The 18912-nt window shown below is 52.0% G+C and overlaps 1 protein-coding gene across 3 annotated transcripts in view; it reads left to right on the top strand.

Moving 5' to 3' along the window:
• The window catches only part of PTPRU (protein tyrosine phosphatase receptor type U), a 249745-nt gene that overhangs the window by 216340 nt on the left and 14493 nt on the right, over window positions 1–18912 (top strand). For 2 of the 3 annotated variants that reach the window (XM_067530832.1, XM_067530831.1), the window contains 7 exons: window positions 157–311; window positions 3733–3868; window positions 4763–4912; window positions 5311–5484; window positions 12693–12833; window positions 14802–14858; window positions 18601–18726. In XM_067530832.1, the coding sequence (XP_067386933.1) occupies window positions 157–311; window positions 3733–3868; window positions 4763–4912; window positions 5311–5484; window positions 12693–12833; window positions 14802–14858; window positions 18601–18726 (939 nt within the window). The remainder of the gene's footprint in view (window positions 1–156; window positions 312–3732; window positions 3869–4762; window positions 4913–5310; window positions 5485–12692; window positions 12834–14801; window positions 14859–18600; window positions 18727–18912) is intronic. The other variant, XM_067530833.1, reaches the window with a different exon arrangement.

The following is an 18912-nucleotide window of genomic DNA, read 5'->3' as shown; positions in this document are numbered from 1 at the left end:
TGGTGGTGCGTAAGCACCGGGGATCAATTCGCTGCCGCCTAGAATCCAGAGACGGCTGCGGTGAGCCTGGGTCTGCATTGCCCTTTGCTCTCCAGCGCCTGGGCTCCTGGCTCCTGCATTCCTCCGGCCTCACCCTGCCTTGTGCTTCCTTTGCAGAGGGGCTACTCAGCGAGGCACGAGGTGAAGCAGTTCCACTTCACTTCGTGGCCGGAACACGGGGTGCCTTACCATGCCACCGGGCTCCTGGCCTTCATCCGGAGAGTGAAGGCTTCCACGCCTCCCGACGCCGGGCCCATCGTCATCCACTGCAGGTGAGAACCAGCCCACGGGTGGATTGCTGCTTGGAGAGCTTCTTTTCCCCAAAGGCACCCCAGAGGTTTCACTGCAGGGGCAGCGGAAGGGGTTTGCTGCTTCTGACTGTACCAGGAGCATCCAGAGGGCAGAGGTATGGGGTGCTGGCTGCACCACTGGCCGTGCTAAGCAGATCTGTGAGGCATGTTGGCTTGGAAAGTGCTTAGAAGAGCCGGGATCTGACCGGATCAGAGCCATCACCCATGCACCTCATCCTAGTGGAGTCTGCACCCTGTCACTCCAAAGGGTTTCCCTGTCACCCCCGCAGTGGGGCGTTGGGGCCAGCACTCATTCGGAGGGGAGAGCGTCAGCACCCCCCAGCCCTGTGCTGTGGCAGGGGGCCAGCCCTCACGCAGGCTGCGTCTGTACCCTTGGAGCTGGGGAGGCAATTGCCCGGCTCCCGCACACATCTTGCATCGAGCCAGCGCACGTGTAAACAGCGGAGGAGCGGCAGCAGAGGCGTGGCTCAGCCAGGCTTTGTACACACCCGCCTCAAACTGGCGGGTAGATCCTGGGCTCGGCTTAGCAGCGGCTGCCTGTGCCGTGCTTCCGCGGCTGTCGTGCTATGGACACTTGAAAGTGCCCCCACCGCGCCCTGCGCGCTGTGAAGAGAGGGTGGAATTGCTGAGCCTCCTTTCCACGTGGATGCCCACCCTGGCCGGGGTTGGCCAGCCCCCAGCAAGATGCTTGGCTACAGGCTCGCTCTTTTTTAAGTCTAGTCGTTTAGGGGTGATGCTGGCGTGTAAAGGCTGCATTTCGGACAGGAGAGGAAGGATGGCCCAGTGGTTAGGACCTAGTTTAGGACTGGATGACACAGTTTCAATTTCTTACTTTGCAACAGATTTCCTGTGTGACCTTGGGCAAGTCACTTAGCCTCTCTGTGCCTCACTTTCCCATCTATACAGTGGGCATAACAGCCCTGCCCTGCCTCATGGGGGTTTGTGAGGAGAAATCCTGGAAGACAGGGAGGGGCTCAGACACTGCTGTGTTGGGGGCACATAAGGACCTTCACACCCTTAGTAAGCACCTTAGTATTTCGGGTACAGGTGGCGCTCGACTTCCCGCCTGAACTCCTTGTTCCAGGCCATGAGCGGGTAGAGGGACCTGCACCAGCAGAATCTTGTCCCTGGGGGCTTTGGCTCGAAGTAAAGGACACTTGGATTTATTGTCAGATGTTGAACAGGGAGATATGAAATGTGTGCATTGGCTGCACAAGAAGGGCGGCTGTGGCAGATAAGGAGCCTCTGTTTTATGGCTCCAGACTGGATATCCCTGCATGAACGTACTGAGCCGTAAAACGTCCCTGCCCAGGCTGACGGGTAGCAGGCTCCTCTGAACCAGGAGGCAGTCGGGATGGCGTGTACTGCAAACACGCCTGCTTTGGAACGCTCCACAGGGGCCTTCGTGTGCCCCCGACGTGAATTTACAGGCTAGTGAAATGAATCCAGGTTGACCCAGAGCCTGAAAGCACCTATTCAGCCTCAGTGCAAATCCAGTGTAAACGTCTCCCGTGCTGCCCCCTCAGTCCAGCATCTCTTAACCCTGCTTTGGCGCGTCCATCATTACTTGATCGCGTGTTGGTCAGTCCCTCTGGCCAGGGAAACTCATGACTGCGCTACCGAGGTTCCTGGACTCCAAGGCCAGAAGGAAACGTGATCCTCTAGTCTGGCCTCCTGTACATCACAGGCCAGAGAGCTTCCCCCGAATAATGCCTCCTAGAAAGGAGGCCGGTGAGTCCCAGCTGTGACAGGCTTTTCACAGGAATGAGGACAGCTGACCACCTGTTGCTACTTGATTAAGACCCCAAACTCATCTTTTAGGGGTCCCCCCCACAGCCACCAGCCGGTGATCTCTTCCAGGAATCCCCTACCTTCCGCAGAAATGCGGCCACCTCTAGGGTGGAGCAGGGCAGCTGTTTAGCAGCACGTGGCAGCCCAGCTCAGGACAGGCTGTGGAAGAGAACATCCTCTCCAGCTGAGCATGCCGGTGCGAGTTAGAAAGGCAGAATGTGATCGCCCAAGCAGAGAGCTGGGCAGGGCTCATTCCCTTACTCCACTGTAACCTGCCAATGGGTCTTTAATGGCCACAGGAAGCCTGGCCCTCCAGCAGCACAACATCGCATAGCCCCGTGCTGCACACTTCATTTGACTGGAGGAAGAGCACCCCCTGCTGAATCGCTGTCACTGGGTGGTCCTCTGTGAACTGGCAGCAGCAGCTAGTCCTGCCCACCTCTGCCTGGCTCTCAGCTCTCCCCCCAGCACTTCCTTCCTCACAGTTGATATGCTCCCAGCTGCTGGGCTTGCTTCTCCCTCAAATAAGCCCCTCAGCTGTAGCTGTGCTCAATGAATTGTGCTTCCCGTTAGGTCCCAATGAACCTATGACGGTGGGGATCTGAGTTAGCTCCTGCCCCCTGTTACAATCGCCCACCCCGTTTCTGGGAGAGCTACCCTGCAAGTACTGGCATGGCTCAGCGCGATGCAGAATGGAGAAGATCACCGCCCCAGCTGTCTTGGCTTGCAGGGCAAGGAGTGAGTGGCCAGGACTCTGGACTGAACCTGAAACATAACAGAAAGCATCTGTCCTTCCTAAACAACCAGCTGCACTCCCCAGACTTCCTTTCTGACTGGCTCACGGCTCTTCCTCTGCTGGGCAAACGAGCGGGAGCTGATGAATGAGAGGGATTTTTTATTTGATTTCTCCTTGTCAATTGCCTCATCAGTATTCATTCACCAGAGACAATGAGTGTGATTAGTTCTTGTAGCCTGTAATCACTGATAATCACGGAGAGTGATTCATCAGCCCCAGAAATTAGTATTTCACTGTAAAAGCCTCTGGGAAAAGGGAGCGGGGGAATAAATCCAGTCCTGACGTGTCTGGGGTTTGGTGTTTCTCAGACAAGTGGATTGCCTGACAGGGGTGAGTGAGATGGTCCGTGCTGGGGAGTTTCTAAGGTGGGGTGTCTGCGCTGTGGACATGGGGTGTGATTGCCGCCCGGGTGGACATATGGAAGCTAGCTTCGATCCAGCTAGCTCAAGTACCCTGGCAGTGAAGCTACGACAGCACGGGCTTTGGCGCAGGCTGTACAAACCAACCCAGGACCTGGGCAGTTACTGGGGCAGCTAGGTCAGGCTGATGAAACGTGCACTGCTGCAGCTTCGCTGCTCCGATTCCCAGTTGAGCCAGATCAAAGCTAGCTCAGGTCCATGCCTTGCAATGTAGGCAAGCCCCAAGTGTCTTCCACCTGGCCTGTCTGTCGAAGGCAGATCTGAGATGTGTTTGTGTTTCTGTGTCGTGTGTCGTGTGTGGTGGGTGTCATTTGGCCCTTTCTCTGCTTTTACCCCCGTATTTGTTTGTTCTCCTCCCTCTGCCCGTTGCCCCCAGTGCTGGAACGGGGAGGACAGGCTGTTACATTGTCCTGGACGTGATGCTGGACATGGCTGAGTGCGAGGGGGTCGTGGACATCTACAACTGTGTGAAGACGCTGTGCTCGCGGAGAATCAACATGATCCAAACCGAGGTGAGTACGGAGGGCACGGGGGGAAAGACCCCTTCCTCCTGCCTTTGAACGACAGGCTTCCCAGATCTGACATCGGGGCAGAGTCCGTTCCCCTCCCTTCTCCATCTTCAGCATGCGGCGCGGTGCTGGGAGGAGAGACAGGACTGGGCTGGGCGGCATGCAAAGGAGACTTGTTACTGAGGCAGCTGGACACAGGCAGAGCCTGTGGTTCTCGCTGCCAGCCTGTATTCCCCACGCAGGGACCCCCGAAGCCCTGGCCTGGAGTGAGCAGTCAATTACAAGTGTTAGTGAGATAGCTGTGGTGTAATAAGGTGCTTGGCACCATTGTGTTTGAGGCCCAGCCCTTCAACAGGTTCCTTCCCTTCCCTGAAGGCCTCTGCTCTCATCTTCCAAATCAGCCACTCAGGACAGCCCATCCGATACCTGGATATGCAGCGACCCTTAGCCTTGCTGGGTTAGGTCCCTTCTGGCTTAAACTCTGTGATGCTGTCAGGGACCCCCCCAGCCTGGTAGCCCTCCCCACCTCACGTATTGCTGCTCTGTCTCCAGAACGTCCACTCCTGCTCCCGTGGAAAGCAGGAATCCTTCTCCTGCCATCCCGTCCTGAAGTGTCCTTCCAGGAATGGCCTTAGTGAACGGGGCAAAGGCTGCAGGGCCTGGAGAGCCGTGGGCATATGGCTTAATCCTTGACAGAGGGGTAGTGCTGGACCGCTGCAGCTAGCCATAGTGCCAGCTCAGGGCGGCAGAGTCAGCGGCTGTCCTGTACAAATGCACCTGGCAGAGTCGCGGAGTCCTAGTGTGTCCAGACTCCTATGTGGGGTGAAAGGAGGAGAATCCCTTTCTCCACTCCCTCGGAGCCCATTGCTAATGCTGGTGTTCACCCTCCCCATGAAGGAGCAGTACATCTTCATCCACGACGCCATCTTGGAAGCCTGCCTGTGTGGGGAGACCGCCATCCCGGTCAGTGAGTTCAAGCCGACGTATAAGGAGATGGTCAGGATAGAGCCGCAGAGCAACTCCTCGCAGCTGCGGGAGGAATTCCAGGTGAGCGCCCGGGAGGCTGCCCTGGGTGGAGGCTACAGAGGTGCTGCAAATCCTGTCTTGTGGCAAGACATTCCTAGGACCCACTTACACAGTTACAGAGTTTCCTGTTCTCCTGTGCCCTGCTCCCCCTCCTGTCCCCAGATCAGACTCGCAGCCTGTTGCTACAGACAGAATCTGTCCGTGGGAGGCCAGAAGCCCAGTGGGGTGTCACCGGGCAGCCACTCACTTCTCCTCCCTCGAGGCTCCAGTTAACGCTGGCCTTACATGGGGAAGGGAGCTCAGTGGGGGGGCCCATGCCCCCAGGGGCTCCAAGTCACAGGCCGTGTATAGCCCAAAGAGAAAGGGGAGCCTGGGGGGGTCGGATGGGTTTAGTAACCCCAGCGCTGTGTGCCTCGCAGACCCTGAACTCGGTCACGCCCCACCTGGACGTGGAGGAGTGCAGCATTGCTCTCCTGCCGCGGAACCGGGAGAAGAACCGCAGCATGGACGTCCTGCCTCCAGACCGATGCCTTCCCTTCCTCATCTCCATGGACGGGGACAGTAACAACTACATCAACGCGGCCTTAACCGATGTGAGTGCGCCCCCGGGGAACTGGAGCCCTCTCATCACGGGGGGGGCGGGAGGCCAGAGACAAAGCCTGATCCAGGTTCTCACTTTCTCTGCTGCTGGCCCCCTGGGGTCTGATTCCTCATGGCCGTGTATCTGTGCCCCCGCTGACTTGGGGTGCGAAGTGGGCACGTAGGTCCAGATCCTCAAAGGTATGTAGGCTCCTGACTCTCTTTGAACCCAATGGGAATTAGGCACCTAAATGCTTTTGAGGAGCTGGGCCCTACAGTCACCAGGTCAGAATAGTTACATTTCAAGTTCGCTTTACGCAGGGGGAGATGACTCCCTGAGCTACAGGGCCGTGGAGAATCCGTGTCCTAGGTTTTGACCCCTGCACCTGGAGATATCATTGTCTATCGGGGCCAAGGCCCTGGATTGGTAGGTGCCTTGCAATGTGGCGATGTCCCTTCTGGGGGTGATGGGTGCGGGTGAAGAGAGGAGCCTGTACGTAGATAGGAGCCCGTCGGAGAAGGTGACTTGGACAGTTTCGCTCCGAGACGGGCACAGACAGGGCTGCCGGCCTTTGCTTTGTGAAATCTCATCCAGGTGTGTGTGTTTCCTTTGAAAAACATGGGCTAACATCCTGGCCCCGTTTCAGACAAACCCCTGAAGTTCAAGATGCAGACACCCATTTTATACAGACGCAGGTGTGCATCTTATATAGCACCTTTCCTGTGTAGCTCCCCAAAGCTCTTTACAAAGAAACGTCATTATCATTACCCTAAATGGGAAACTGAGGCACAGAGGAGTGACGTCACTCACAGCAGGTGGTTGTCAGAGCCAGGTCTCCCGACTCCTTGGCTAGACCCTGCCCCCGCACTGTGCTGTCTCCCATGTATAGGCTTAACTCCCAAACGTCGGCCATGGTTACAGAAGCAGCAGTGGCTCCGGGGGCTACCCGGCTATGCTGAGGTAGGATGGTGTTGAGAGGAGCACTGATGGAGGAGCATGCACAGACGATTGCAAATGAAGTCAGGAAGCTCTGAGCACGCAGCATGAAGGGACGAGTCGTTTATCACTGAAGCCACTTTTCTTTCTTCAAACCAACCAGGGCACTTTCACATCCGGGCAGTGCTGAATCAAATCCCATCGTGTGGTGCGTTCCCTGAAACCAGCATCCCCCACTCCCCCCCGCCTCTGACTCCTGCAGCACTTCTGATTACATCGGGGCCCTGCCGCATTCCAGCTGAGCTGTGCGTTTTTCATCCCGCGGGCAATTTATCACCTTACGTCTTCATACAGATCTTGTCTCCCTGTTATCTGCTTTCGCTTACGGCAAAATCACTTCCTAAACGGGAGGCAGCCGGTATGATTGGCTCCGTAGCACCAGCCATCTGTTCTGGGCAAGCGTGCACCTTTTGGCTAACACACACACACTGAGCTTTCTTTTATGTTGTTTGGTTTTCTTATATCACCAGGCCTGTCTCGCTGAATCTCTGCTAAAGAAACAGCATGGATCAGAGAACAGAATTTCCCTTAGACTCACTAAAGCTCTTTGGATCAGCTTCTTGCTGAAGGAATAAACCCTCTGTCATCTTCCTCCTCCTCTTCTTTCTTTTAAAGAAATCCCCAGTTCTTTAAGGGCTGGTGAAGGTTGTTCAGTTCCGTCTCTCTGTCCTAGTAAGCATGGGTGTAACACCGGTCCCCGGTGGCTCTTTAAGCACTGAGCACTGTGGCATTTCAGGTGCTGAAGTGAGTCCGGCTGACTTAGGGCTTGGTTTATCCTTGCCGCGGATGAATTTCCCCCAGTGCAAAGTGAGCGCAGTGCAGGTGCAAGACGCAAAGCCCTGTGATCTGGGCAGTGACTGCAAGGTGAGGTTGAATGGAGCGGCCCACAGTTCCTTTGGGTTCCCCCATACCATAGGCATAGTTTGACTTCTGTATTTGTGGGGGAGGCAGCTCCAGTCAGGCCAATGGGGCCACTTCTGGGGGCGGGGCAAACTCTGTGCCTGCCTGAGGCTTGCAGTTTGGGGGTGCAACACCCCCCCGTCACTCCAAACCATGCCCATGCCCATAACAGGAACAGAACAGGTTGTGGCAAGTTTAGCATTGCCACCCTTGCCCTGGAGTGATCCCCTGTAGGGGGCAGCAGGGAGTTCATTCCCCGTGGCCTGCTCACTGTCTCTGGTTTTTATATGGCCCCAATTGCTATAGTATCTGAACACTTCACCCCTGTGAGGCAGGGCAGTGCTCTCATCCCCACTGTACAGATGGAAACTCAGGCACAGAGCTATTAAGTGAGTTGCCCAAGGTCATGCAGGAAGTCTGTGGCAGAGCCAGGACTTGAACCCCAGTCTCCAGCTAGTACCCTAACCTCCGGGCCATCCTTCTTCCTTGGCTTTTCTTCGGAGGGGGGCAGGTAATGGGGAATGTGATGCTGGATTTGTGGGCCTGGCACCCGTACATTGGGATGTGGACTAAGATCAATTAATTGCACATGGATAAAGGAATAACCTGGCGCTGTGCTGCAGGGAGCTATGCAAGAGGGAGACGACTAGATAAAAGAGAGCATCTCTTAAGTGGAGGTGTTTTCATACAACTGCTAGAGGACTCACTTGTACCAGTGGGTTGGGATCCAGGGGAATAACGTTTTCTCTTTTAAGAGTTTTCTGTTTTAGTTATACTTCTGTGAAGGGTTGAGCTGCCTAAATGTGTTCAGTAAGGACTAGGAATTCAGATTCTGTTTACTTGACTGCTGTTGTTTAATTCACATTCAGTGGGATTCCAGGAGCACCCAGAGGCCCCCAGCTAGCACCCCAAGGCCCTACTGCAGTAGGCACAGTGCAAACATACAAAGAACGTACAAGCTAAACAGACAATACAGCCAAACACTGGGCGAAATAAAGTGTCATTATCCCCATTTGACAGATGGGTTTTGCTGCACTGAGAGATTCAGTGACTTCCCGAGGTCCTGGATGGAGTTTGTGGCAGAACTGGGAATTGAATCCTGATCTCCTGAGTCCCAGTCCACTGCCGTCACCTGTCACATTCATGCTGTGGATATAAAAACACTGCTGCTTCTCTCTGATGGATTTCACAAGTGGCCCAAGCTATTCTGTGAATACCTGCAAGTAGCAATTCAGCTTATTGTATAACTGGAACAAAAGGGCAAAGCTGACACATTATTTGCAACCAACTCTGCTCACTTTGGTTTGCACCCAGTATCAAGGAAGGGTGTTAGCAGGCAAGACAAGCTGGTGACATACGTGTGACAAAAGTCACTGTGAAGGGTTTTTTTTCCCCCGTCTCTTTTCTGAAGCAGGGGAAGGAAATCCATTCTGCACAGAAGTTACTTGCCATGGTACAACTGAAGTGACCCACTGTGTTGTTGTAAATATGTCTAACAAAAGAGCAGCGAAAGGAAGGAGCAGGCGATCTTGAAAGTGAAAGCGACCAAGGTGATCCTTCCTGGGGGTGCACAGCAGAGTCCCCGGGAAGCGGGTTACAAGATGGGGAAGGGGATAATGAATAGCCACTGTCTCTCACGGCATGGCTTTGCGTCTGGCTTGTCACTTGTCATGTGAAGAGCCTCTTCAAGGAGGCAGAAAGGGGAGTTTGTGTCTTAAAAGATTCTCACCAGCTCTCAAGGTGAGAGGCGTTCGGGAAGGGGTGGGCGATGGAGTGTGTGTTCGATGCACAAGCAGCTGCTCTGCACTGCCTGAGCGGTGGGCGCTAATGCTGCTGTTATTTAGGTGGCTAAGCAATGAGCAATGAGAAAGTTGTTGGCATTTGAGGGAGAGGAGGAGCAGTGCTGGTGCCTGTTCTGACCCTCGTGTTGGTGGCATGAGACATAGATTCCTGGATCCCAAGCCATTGTGATCATCCAGTCCAAACTGCTGCACAAGACAGGCCAAAGAACTTCCCCCCCCAAAATTCCTAGAGCAGATCTTTTAGAAAAACATCTGACCTTGATTTAAAAATGGACAGTGATGAAGTTCCAGTGGTTAATTACTCTCACTGTTAAAAATGTGTGCCGTATTGCCAGTCTGAATTAGTCTAGCTTCAACGTGCAGCCATTGGATTGCGTGAGACCTTCCCTTGCTAGATTGAAGAGTCCGTTATTAAATATTTGTTCGGTACTTATAGACGGCAGTCAGGTCACCCCATAGCCTTCTCTTTGTTAAGCGAAATAGACCGAGTTCTTTGAGTCTCGCACTACAAGGCATGGTTTCTAATCCTTTAATCATTCTCGGGCTCTTCTCGGAATCCTCTCCAAATTATAAACATTCTTCTTGAATTGTGAGCACCGGAACTGGATGCAGTTTTCCAGCATTGGTCACACCAGTGCTGAATACAGAGGTAAAGTAACCGCTCTACTCTTACTTGAGATTACCCTGTTTATGCATCCTAGGATCGCACTAGCTCTTTTGGCCCCAGCATCACCCTGGCAGCTCATGTGCCGTTGATTGTCCACCACGACCTCCAAATCCATGGTCTTCCATGGAGCTGAGGATTTGGGGCTATATTAGCATTTAACAAAACTCCCTAAATATTAGAGTTGGTCAGAAAAACTCCAATGGGACACATTTGTCATCAGAATTTGATGATTAATTGAACTTCAAACATTTCAGTTTCAACCGGGTCACCATGGAAACCAAGCCAAGAAACCTCCAGGTTTCCAGGGTCTGTGCTTCTGAGGCAGCCAGCCAGGCGGGAGACCCTGGGACTCCCAAGATCCGTGGCTCCATTCCTGTTCGCAAAGAATTTCAAAATGTTTGGTTTTAGCTCCAAATCGCAGTGGCGACCAGATCTCGAAATACCAAAATCCTCTATGAAACAGAATGACTTTCTCCATGCAGGTCTACCAGATACCCTGTAACTACTGTTATGAGGTTTATCCTGTCTCAGCCCTGTAACAGCTAATCTTGTATGTACATTCATTATCAGTGGTGAAATTCAACTTCAATCACAGGACAATCCTGACTTTTCATTCATTTGGGTACTGTGTCCCCCGCTCAGCCGCAACCGATGTGAAATTGGATTGAAACTGGTGTGAACTAAAATGAAAAAGACTAGAATTAGAAAACTAAAATTGAAAAGTTCCGAATTGAATAATCCTTGAGGCTAAGCAGTCCCCTGGATGAGCTAGAGAGCTCTGATCCAGCAAGGTGCTCAAGCATGTGCTTAACTTTAAGCATGAGTCATTCCGTCGACTTCAGTATAATTACCCACGGGCTTGGCTAGGCACATGCTAAGCTCCGTGCAGACAAGGCCCAGAAGCATAAAGTCTTGTTCTGAGTGTTTCTCTGCCCCGTCAAATGGCTCCTGTCTGTTGACTTGTTTCCGCTGCATGGAATCCTTGGGCAATGTGGAAATGTCTGGGTGGGGGAGGAAGATTGCATGGAAAAATAAGATCAAGGAGAAATCCGAAGGCACTAAGATGTTCTGAGGCTGCTGAGAACTTGGCATTTTTGCACAGAGTGTTGTTTCAAGGGTCCTTCAGTGAGGGTGGAGAGCCAATGAACAAGAGCCATAAAACACTCCACTGTCTCTTCTGTCTCTCGGTCAGGTGTCCCTAAAAGCACTTGCTGCTTTTGAAGTGTTTACAAGCAGTACGGTTTCTTTTCTTATTTTTTTTTAGCTTACAGTTGAGAGGGGTCTTTCATGCCATTTTTTTTAACCCTAGGAAAATGTTTGTAAGTAGCAAAGCCACAGAGGTTTCTTGCCTCTTAGCTTCCCTCAACCCCTAGAGAGGTTACAGCCTCGCGGTAGCAAAATTGAGAGGCACTTTCTTTCTGCGCCCTTATTAGGCGGCATGTGTAACTTTCTGGGGAAAAAAAATCCGTCGGCCTGACATGTCTCATGCTGGTTCTTGGAGTAGACATGATTTTTTTGCAGCGAGGTGGATATACTCTTTTTCAGCGATCTGAGGGTGAAAAGTGTGTGTCCCTTTTTGCCCCCCTCCCACCCTCAAGGGAGATTAAGGTGCTGAGATTAAGTTAATTTAAAGATATGTTTTAAAAACATTAGGCTTGCTAGCGCTGAGTCCTGAATGAGGACAAAGACCTTGGACATCTGGGGCTAGTTCTCCTCTTGTTTGCACTCATGTCACTCTGTTAACATCAGCGCAGTTTCTCCTGATTTGCACCAGCATGAGGGTTATCAGAATCAGGCTCCTCACTTCTGATTCTCCAGTGCGTTCATGCCCTCGTGTTCCTCCTGAGTGGTGCCATGGGGTCAGAAAGCTGAGCTGGTCACTGCCTGGCGGAGCTCCCGGCTGGCACAGAGCCCCATGCCCAACTTCTGCCCCACCCCCAACATTTGCACTTGGTCCAGTGCGAGATGTGTGTGTGTCGGGCAGGCGGGAGCAAGGGAGAGGAGCGGCCAGCGTGTGATGCGCTTCGCTGTGCCCGGCAGCCCCTGCGGGAGTGTCGCCAGTGGATGTGAATAACCCTTGCCAGGGCTCAGCTCTGCCCCGAGAGTCAGGTTCCCTGGTGCCCCTAAAACGCTGAGCAGAAGATTGACAAAGCAGAGAAAACGGGTCCCCAGCTGGTGTAAATCGGCACAGCTCCACTGATGTCCATACAGCCTCCTGATTTACGCCAGCTGAGGATCTGGTCCCTTACGCTTATCTACCTGTACAAGACACTATCCTGATTAGACAGCTTCTGTCTTCCCAGACCACCCTGACATACGTGCAAACCTTTCAGTCCTGAGTCAGCCGGCCCACACTCTGGTATAAATCAGGCGTTGTTCCATTGAAGTCAGTGGCGTTAAACCAGCATAGACCTGGTGTAGGTGAGATCAGAGTCAGGCCTCTGCGTATGTTACGAGAACACCCTGCTCTATAAAGCTGCTGAGTTTTGGAGGAGCCCAAGCAGTTCTTTAAGACAAGCCCTGCGGGAGCCCAGGGGGTCTTATTCTCCCCTCCCGTGCACCAGTTTCACACTGTGTAGCTCCCGTGGCTTCAGTGGCGCTACTGCTGATTTGCATCAGTGTAGGCAAGGGGGAGTCAGGACCCCAGAGCTGGGGGTTCTCGGCTGGTCCTGGACTCAGATCTCTACATGGAGCCTGGGGATCCCATGGTGTACATTTTTTTTCTTTTACTACTGACGTTGCATTTCGTACTTTGCGGGAGCCTGTTATTTCCACTCCCAAGCACCGTGCCCTGGGCTGATGCGTTGCTTTACGGCGCTCATGGGTCCTCCCCTCTCTGTGCTTGCTCCTCCGTAGAGCTACACCAAGAGCGCTGCCTTCATCGTCACTGTGCACCCGCTGCCGAGCACCACCACGGACTTCTGGAGGCTGGTGTACGATTACGGCTGCACCTCCATCGTCATGCTCAACCAGCTGAACCAGTCCAACTCCGCCTGGGTGAGTGGCACGGACGCAGGCCCTGCAGCTGACCCTGGCGGCGCTGCATCGGGTGCCGAGGCTGAGTTTCTGTGGGCCTGGGTCAGTGCTTCCTGCCTGCCAAAATGCCATGGCAGGTTGAATTGCTCTGCGTGGTGTAAACTCCTCTCCCCCCTGTGGGGTCACTAGCCAGGATCAAACCTAGGACTCTGGCTCCCGTACCCAGACTTTTGCCATTTGAGCTGAAAGCTTAAACACAGGCAACACTCCTCAATGAATCAGCCATGGGGGTTTGGGGGCGCATGGCACTTCCTTAGCCATTGCGTTACATTGGTCTTACCGCCCCCCCAGCCAGGATCAGGGCCCCGTTGTGTTAGGCACGGAATGCACACACGGTAAGACCCAGTCCCTGCCCCCCAGAGCGCACACAAGCTGAACAGACACGGCGAAAGGGGTGAGAAACGAATTACATTTCTCCTCATTTTGTAGAGGGGGCACAGAGAGATTCAGTGATCTGCCCCTGTTCACACATGGAGTCTGTGAGCAAAGCTCGGATGTGAGCTGAACACCGACCTGCACTCCAAAGTATTATCCACAAGGCCACCCTACTCCTCCAATTAGATATGGTTTTCTTCTTCGTTCCCAGCCCTCAGCTGTTGTGTGGTGTTGCTGTGCACTGTTAGGCAGCTGTTCCACCCCAGAGGAGGCCGCATTCCAATCCCTACATAGTCACCTGTAATTCTACAAAGAACTTTTGAGGGCTGTGAACGTGGCTTTATAAATCAATATTCTCTAATAATGACCTTCCCAGGAATTTAACGGTGTGAATTTCCCATGCTAGATGAGACTTGCCATCCATTACACACCCACCATAAAGAGGGGAGCAGATGATACCCTTGGGATGGAAAACCACTTCTGAACCTTTCCTTGCCTCTCCTAGTGTACCAACCCCTGCAGGGATTCCTAGAACATTCCTGCCGAGGCCAGAGCAGATTTAAGGCCCCATTACAGGTCTGTAATGTTAATTCCGTGAGGAAACTTATTGGATTTTTACATAAAATTAGCGTTACAGACTTTTAATGGATGTCTGGAGAAGACTTCATTAACTGGATTATTTTATGAGTTGAAATCAGATACTTAATGTAAATGACCCAAAACTGCAGTCGTAATGTTCACAGGAAATAGGTAGATGAGTGGAATAAATGGCCCCAAATGAAGTTATACTTCCCTTAGTCTGATGCTTGTGCTGAGCTAAATAGGCAGGTAAAATATTTTATAGATATATAGGTGAGATATTTATCTTTACCACTAGATCTAAACATCTCTATCTCTATCTATTATATATAGATACATACTATATATTATATACAGTGTTCCTATTTTTTCTCTGAAGAGGTGCCCTACATCTTATAGGGTCGTTGAGGAGTGACATTAATGTGGCCTGAAATTAAGCGGCAGTAGAACACCAAAGTTGATCCTGGCAGGGGAATCTCTTAAACTGGGATAGTTTCCGAAGGAAGGGGAGTAGTGGTGGAATATTATTAATTGTTTCTATTGCAGTAGCACCTACGAGCTCCAGTCATGGGCCAGCTACTAGGTGCTGTACAAATACAGGACAGAAAGTTGGGCCCTTCCCCAAAGAATTTGCGAACTAGTTTCCTAATTGATGGGGATTCCATCACTTTTAGGACATAAGAATATTGGATGAACAGAGCGCTGAAGTAGGGAGTAGTCCTGCACTAGAAGGTGACGAGTTAAGGAGCTCTTATGTCTAAGAAATATAAACACAGAACGTTGTGAATTCATATGTTGTGGCTAGCCCCGTTCTTCAGTGTGCTCTGAATCTCCATGCTGGAGAAGGGACGGGGCGACAGAGAGGTTAATCTCGGCACTACTAATGATCATACTTGACTCTTAAAGAGCACTTTTCATCCCCGGACCTTGAAATGCTTTACAAAGGTGAGTGAGTATCATATCTCCATTTTACAGATGGAAAAACTGAGGCACAGAAAGGGGGGAAGTGACTTTCCCAAGGTCAGCCAGCAGGTTAGTGGCAGAACCTGCAATAGAACCCAGGTCTACTGATCCAGTGCCCTGCCCCACACTGCCACCCCTCTGTTGTCTCTGAGCGGCAGATACTCGGCACATTGCAGGATCGAGCCCTTGGGTGCAAATTGTGCCCATCCCCTCCACTGCAGATTGAAGGAGTGGATTTGTTTCTCTAAGGAGAATCCTGCTCAGTTACTTTCCTACCACAACCACACACAAGGGGATTGTAAAGCATTTAGGGGGAAAAGAATCTATTTAAGAACATAAGAATGGCCACAGTGGGTCAGACCAATGGTCCATCTAGTCCAGTATCCTGGTTTCCTACAGTGGCCAATGCCAGGTGCTTCAGAGGGAATGAACAGAAGAGGGCAATTATCGAGTGATCTATCATCTACTCCCAGAAGTCAGAGGTTTAGGGACACCTGGAGCATGGAGTTGGGTCCCTGACCATCTTGACTAATAGCCATCAATGGACCTAGCCTTTATGAACTTCTCTAAGTCTTTTTTGAATCCACTTACACTTTTGGCCTTCACAACAACCCCTGGCAACGCGTTCCACAGGCTGACTGTGCATTGTGTGAAGAAGTACTTCCTTATATTTGTTTAATTCCTATTAATTTCACTGGGTGAGCCCTGGTTCTCATGTTATGTGAAGGAGTAAATAACACTTCTTTATTCTGTTTCTCCGCACCAGTCATGATTTTATAAACCTCTATCATATCCCCCTTTAATCATCTCTGCTCTAAACTGTACAGTCCCAGTATGTTTAATCTCTCCTCATATGGAAGCTGCTCCATACCCCTATCATTTTTGTTGTCCTTTGCTGCAGCTTTCTAGGCCTGGGCGTACCATGGATTTATATACTGGCATGATGAGATATCCTGTCTTATCTATCTAGTCAAGATCTCGGAGCAGTAGCAGAATGTACTTAGAATCATAGAAATATAAGGCTGGAAGGGACCTCAAGAAGTCAAGTCCAGCCCCTTGCATAGCAGCTGGATCAAGTAAACCTAGATCAGTGATACTCAGACCTCAGTGGTTCAGGAGCCAAATTAGTGATCAACATTACCCCCGCCAAAAAAGCCGGAGTCACGTGAATGACAGGGGAAATATTTAGTTATTCTCACAGCAAATAAGTTAATAACTTAGTGCAAGTTGATAACTTAATTGGTTTAATAGCATAGTAAAAGCATCCTGATTGGTTAATAACTTAGATGGCTTAATAACTAAATTACACAGTGTTTTAATATCATGTGCTGCAAGAGCCGCAGGAGAGACATTAAAGAACCACTTGCAACTCATGAGCTAAAGACTGAGTATCATGGACCTAGACCATCCCTGGCAGGTGTTTGTCCAACCTGTTCTAAAAACCTCCAGTGACGGGGACTCCACCCCCTCCCTGGGAAGCCTGTTCCAGAACTTCACCACCCTTATAGTTTAAAAGTTTTTCCTAATATCTAACCTAAATCTCCCTTGCTGTAGATTAAGCCCATTACTTCTTGTCCTACCTCCCATAGACATGGAGAACAATTGATCACTGTCCTCTTTAGAACAGCCCTTCACATGTTTGAAGACAGTTATCAGGTCCCCCCTCAGTCTTCTTTTCTCACTTGCAGATGTCAGCATAAATAGGGCAGATTTGTAAACCTTAGCACCCGCAAATATATCTGTGTGTGGCCGTGGACAGGGACTTGTGTGCACAAGTGGTTTATTTTGCACAGGCAATTGCTTTTACACTTGCACACACACACACATTACGGGGGAATGTGAGCACCCAGATCTGACCGTCTAAAGACACTGACATGTTACAGAGTTAATCCCTCCTCCACCATCCCACCAAGGCCTGGTTTCTGCAATCTGCAATGCCATCGAGCTCCAGAGCCAGAGCGATTCCAGGCACGGCATCAGGGAGGGAATGGGACAAGAACAGGGACCGAATTTTTGCTTCCCCATCTCCTTCCTTTGCTCCATTCCCAGCAAGGACATGACCTGCAGCAACCCATGGCTCCCCTGTGTCCTTGGGCACAAGTCGCTGGCTCAGCCCTGCAGCCTCCCATGCTTCCCCCATCACTGGGGCTCCCCCTCCCGCCTGCTGCATTGCAGACTCCCATACTTCCCCCCTCCTCCCCGCTTTGCTCCCCATTTCAGCTACACCCTGGATTGCCAGCAGTGTTCCCCTACCTTGTCCCCTCCCCTCTGAGGAGGGGCCAGCCCATATTCCAGGGTGTGCATGACAAGGTTGCAGTGTGTACCTTCCCCAGCACATTCCTTACGCCCCTCCCCTCTTCTCTCTGGATAGTTATTCTTCAGCGAAGTCCACGTGGCAATATTTAGCCGGCTCTTACATGTTTACCCGTTTAAGACCAACAGCCAATAAATCAGCCTTTACAGCAGGCAGCTTTGAGAGGTGACTTAGAGGGTAAATCCCTCTCTTGAACTATGTCTTGCCGAAGGAAGTTTTAATATCCAAATGATAGCTCTGTGTCTGGAAGGCTTAGCTACCGCGGAGATTTATAGCCCTTATTAATAACCAATTATTTCTCAAAGACATTTGCCAGGCAGTTAGGCCCAGGCCGTCAGATGGCCTGAAATGCTAAATGTTCTGTTCAAGTGCAGTGACAAACATCATATATTTTGTATTGATGCTGCCCGCCCGGCTGCCGTGGTGTGAAAACAATCACATCTACAACCCATGAATTGAGCAATGCCTCACGTGCGCGCCTGGGCGTGAGATAGAACTCTGCCCGGCTGCCTGGTCGTCGGCAGGTCCCCTCTGGAACATCTGGCCACTGGTTGTTTCTGAGCTGGAACCTGCTTTCCCCTGCCGTAGCAGGAGGTGCAGACGTGAAGAGGGTGGCCAAGGGTCTGGGAGGGGTCTTAGCCGATGTCTACACTGCAGTCAGAGGTGTGGTTGCAGCACGTGTAGACATAGCTGGCTGACTTCGAGCTAGTGAACTCGTGGAACCATATTGAAGCTGGGGCAGCAGAGGCTAGCCACCCAAGGGCGTACACTGACGCCTGGGATGATGCAGCTTCAAAACCAGCTCGGGCATGTCTACATGAGTTGCCATCACACCTGGGGATTGCAATGTAGCCAGACGCCTGGAGTCACATCCCTGGTACAGCCCGTGGCAAAGCTCCTGGTGAATTCAAGGAGGTAAAATCCAAAATGGCACAAGACCATCGCCCAGGGCCTGGCCCTGCTGCCCATACTTCAATGGACTGAAGCCAATGGACTGCAGGATAACCCCCCGCCTCCTGCCCTCTGGGGTAGGACCAGGAGCGGAGCTAACCTCGCTCATTCCAGCAGCAGCCAGTGCTGGGTGACCCCTCCCAGGAATCTCCGCGCTTCAGCTCCGCATAGGCTTCTGCTCTCTTGAAGTCCAGAGGGGACCCCGTGGATGTAACTGAGGACAGGTTCTGACCTGTGACGGTCAGTGCAGAACGGCCAGCTCCATCCAGCAATGTGCTGCGGATGACACGGGCAGTGTTTGCACGGGGCGCACGCGGTGGCCTGTCTCGTGTGGCCTGCGTTAAACAGCCTTGTGCCGCATCCCCCATCTGGCGCCCTGTGTCATGCCTTCCTGCCTGGTGACCCTGCACTCTGCCCCTGTGTCACGTGCCAGAGCCCCATGTCCCTACGCAGCGCCCTGTGTCCCACACCCCTGCATGGTAGCCTGTGTCCTACGACTGGCGCCATGCACACCGGCACGTCACACAGTTGTTTCTCTCTCCTCAGCCCTGTTCACAGTACTGGCCAGAGCCAGGACTCCAGCAGTATGGACCTATAGAAGTGGAGTATGTCTCCAGATCAGCTGATGAGGACATCGTTGTTCGTCTCTTCCGGGTCCAGAACATCACACGGGTGAGGAGGAGGGCGTGTCTGCTGGTGTGTGTGTGTGGGAGTGGGGGGGTGTTAGCTGATCTAAAGATACTCACCGTTCCAAGACAGTCGCTCAGCCCAGAAATCCAGGCCGTATCCCGCAGCGGTGGAGGGAGTTCGCGTGGCTCCTGAGTGACGGCAGAGACTGTACCAGCTGGATGCTGAAGC

The sequence above is a fragment of the Emydura macquarii genome, unplaced genomic scaffold (genome assembly GCF_026122565.2).
Source record: "Emydura macquarii macquarii isolate MOO-44397 ecotype Brisbane River unplaced genomic scaffold, CSIRO-AGI_Emac_v2 contig_3113, whole genome shotgun sequence".
Lineage (NCBI taxonomy): Eukaryota > Metazoa > Chordata > Testudines > Chelidae > Emydura > Emydura macquarii.
The sequence above is the reverse complement of the archived record's forward strand: the minus strand, read 5'-3'. Positions and strand labels throughout refer to the sequence as shown.